Below are 2,102 nucleotides of genomic sequence, written 5' to 3'. Positions count from 1 at the left end.
CAAGCCTTGATCTTTGGGACAGTCTATCCTTCTATGAGCTTTCAAGCCTAAGAAGACTGTTACCTTCTTTCCCAGCTGGAACACCAGGGAGGAGAGGGTGTCCATGGCAGTGGTTCGTAGCTCAGGGCTCTGGTCTAGCGTTCGCACGATGGGATGAATAATCCTTGAAGCATAATCAGTGAAATCCAGGGACTCGGTCAGGCGGTCCACTGTTTCCAGAGCAGCTCTAAAGTCAGAGCAGAAAGAAGGGAGGAAGACCCCATGGTATAAGACAGGAGAATCGAGATGTAAAAATACATCAACTATTCATGCTCGCGCCTCCAAGGCATCAATAGTAGTAGTTAAAGGTCACCAGAACTCTGTTAATGCAGCTATTATTTGCAGGACAGCTTGCAGAAAATATAGGCAGGTGAGAACCAGAAAGTTATAAGTCTATAGCCAAAAAAATCTAGTAACTGTGCTGTGACATCCAACCAGACATAACCTCTCAAAACGATCTAACGCGGAGAAAACCCATGGAAGGAATAGAGTGGTATTTCATTCTACATGTGTCAAGGGCAGGCACTGCAGAACTTGGACATCACAGGCAAGAAAAGAGACTGCAAAGCCACCACCACTTACTTGCGAGCCACCACTGGGACATCAGGGGCATCAAAGAGCTTTACAATGGGAGGTAGTAACAAATGAAGGTAGTCATCCAGGTTAGCTCCAAAGAGCTGGATCGCATTCAACAGCTGGAAGGAAAAGTGACCCAGTGTGACTCAAAATGATGAAAGAGATCCCCAACTCAACCCAGCTGCTGCAGCTTCCTGCTCACCTTGACAGAGACAATGCGACTCTGGCTATTGTCATGCATGAAGACCCGTAACATGTGAGGAATGAGCTGAGGCAGATAAAGCTTGAATTCACCTCCCAGAGCTACCACAATTTGCTCGATAAGCAGGATAATGGTGCTCTGTATGGAGTTGTTCATGACCCAGAAGTCCTACAAAAGAAAAACAGAAAAAAAGGGAAAAAAATTAATCAGTTCCTGACTGAGCTGTACCAATTAGAAGAAAGGCAAACTGCAGGAGACAAGCCTCTAGATTCAGGATTGCAGGCATGGACTATACTTCCCTAATTGGCACTTTTGGTCTGTTTTTAAACTGCTCTGTGCCTTCAGTATATTTCTAGCTGTTAAAAACAACCTCCAGGCAACTGATTTTTCCTAATACTTGTGTTTGCAAACAGTAAGTGAAAATGAAATGAAATGCCACCTATTTATGAACTTCAAGCACCTCTCACTCAAAACTATGTTTCTGAAAGTAATATGTGCACAGAATCCAAGTGCTCAGAAGAACTCAGGCACCAGCAGAACCTAGGAGCTACTCTTGCTGCAGTTAGTGTAATAAATGTATATTATTGTTTCAAATACACCTTATTTCAAAATACAATTGTTCCTTCCAATGCATGGAATTCTGCACTTCATAGGAATTTATGAAGTAATCGATATATTTGATAATGCCAGAAACATTATCTACCTCTTCTGACAGTTGGCTTCAAGACTGTACTCACTCTCATCAGGGTGACAATCTCATCCATATAGGGCCGAATATGACTTCGCACGAAAGACACCAACATCCCCAGCTGCTGGAACAGGAACTGGAAGGAGGAAACGTGTAGTGATCAATGTGGCTTATTCAAAGATCAAAGCAATGCTGGGTGAATGATGTTTCACAGGCCAATTGCAAGCTCATTTACCAAACAGCATGCATAGCTCCTACAGGCTCAAAAGCCGGGGCTAAATTCTTGGCAGCTTCAGCTTCCATGGTTTGGATTTTTTGGGGGGTGTGTGGACAAGAGTAGCTTGGGGTTTTTTGGGTGGGACACCCTGGTCCAAATTTGCATCAAAAATTGTGAGCTCAAAGCCTTTAGAGATTCGAGCACACAAACAGGGGTTTATGTGTCAGCACTTTTATAAAGTGTCAGAACAGACTTGCAAGCACAAACACCACAACAACAAAGCTTTGTAATTTAGGTTTGAAGGATGCTTCCAAAAATTTAGCCCCTAATCTTTTCCCCCGCCTATAAACTGAACTGGCACACATTTGAAAATACTCTTT

The 2,102-nt window shown here is 43.2% G+C and overlaps 1 protein-coding gene across 1 annotated transcript in view; it reads right to left on the bottom strand.

The window, feature by feature from the left end:
* Positions 1 to 47: 47 nt before the first annotated feature.
* LOC103780046 (serine/threonine-protein kinase mTOR-like) overlaps positions 48 to 2,102 on the bottom strand; it is a gene marked incomplete at its 3' end in the record, with an annotated part of 14,868 nt that continues 12,813 nt past the window's right edge. The window contains exons 19-22 of the mRNA XM_008947693.1: positions 1,555 to 1,641; positions 818 to 985; positions 622 to 734; positions 48 to 226 (exon numbers count right to left, since the gene is read on the bottom strand). Of these exons, the coding sequence (XP_008945941.1) occupies positions 48 to 226; positions 622 to 734; positions 818 to 985; positions 1,555 to 1,641 (547 nt within the window). The remainder of the gene's footprint in view (positions 227 to 621; positions 735 to 817; positions 986 to 1,554; positions 1,642 to 2,102) is intronic.

The sequence above is a fragment of the Merops nubicus genome, unplaced genomic scaffold (assembly GCF_000691845.1).
Source record: "Merops nubicus isolate BGI_N331 unplaced genomic scaffold, ASM69184v1 scaffold13439, whole genome shotgun sequence".
NCBI lineage: Eukaryota > Metazoa > Chordata > Aves > Coraciiformes > Meropidae > Merops > Merops nubicus.
The sequence above is the reverse complement of the archived record's forward strand: the minus strand, read 5'-3'. Positions and strand labels throughout refer to the sequence as shown.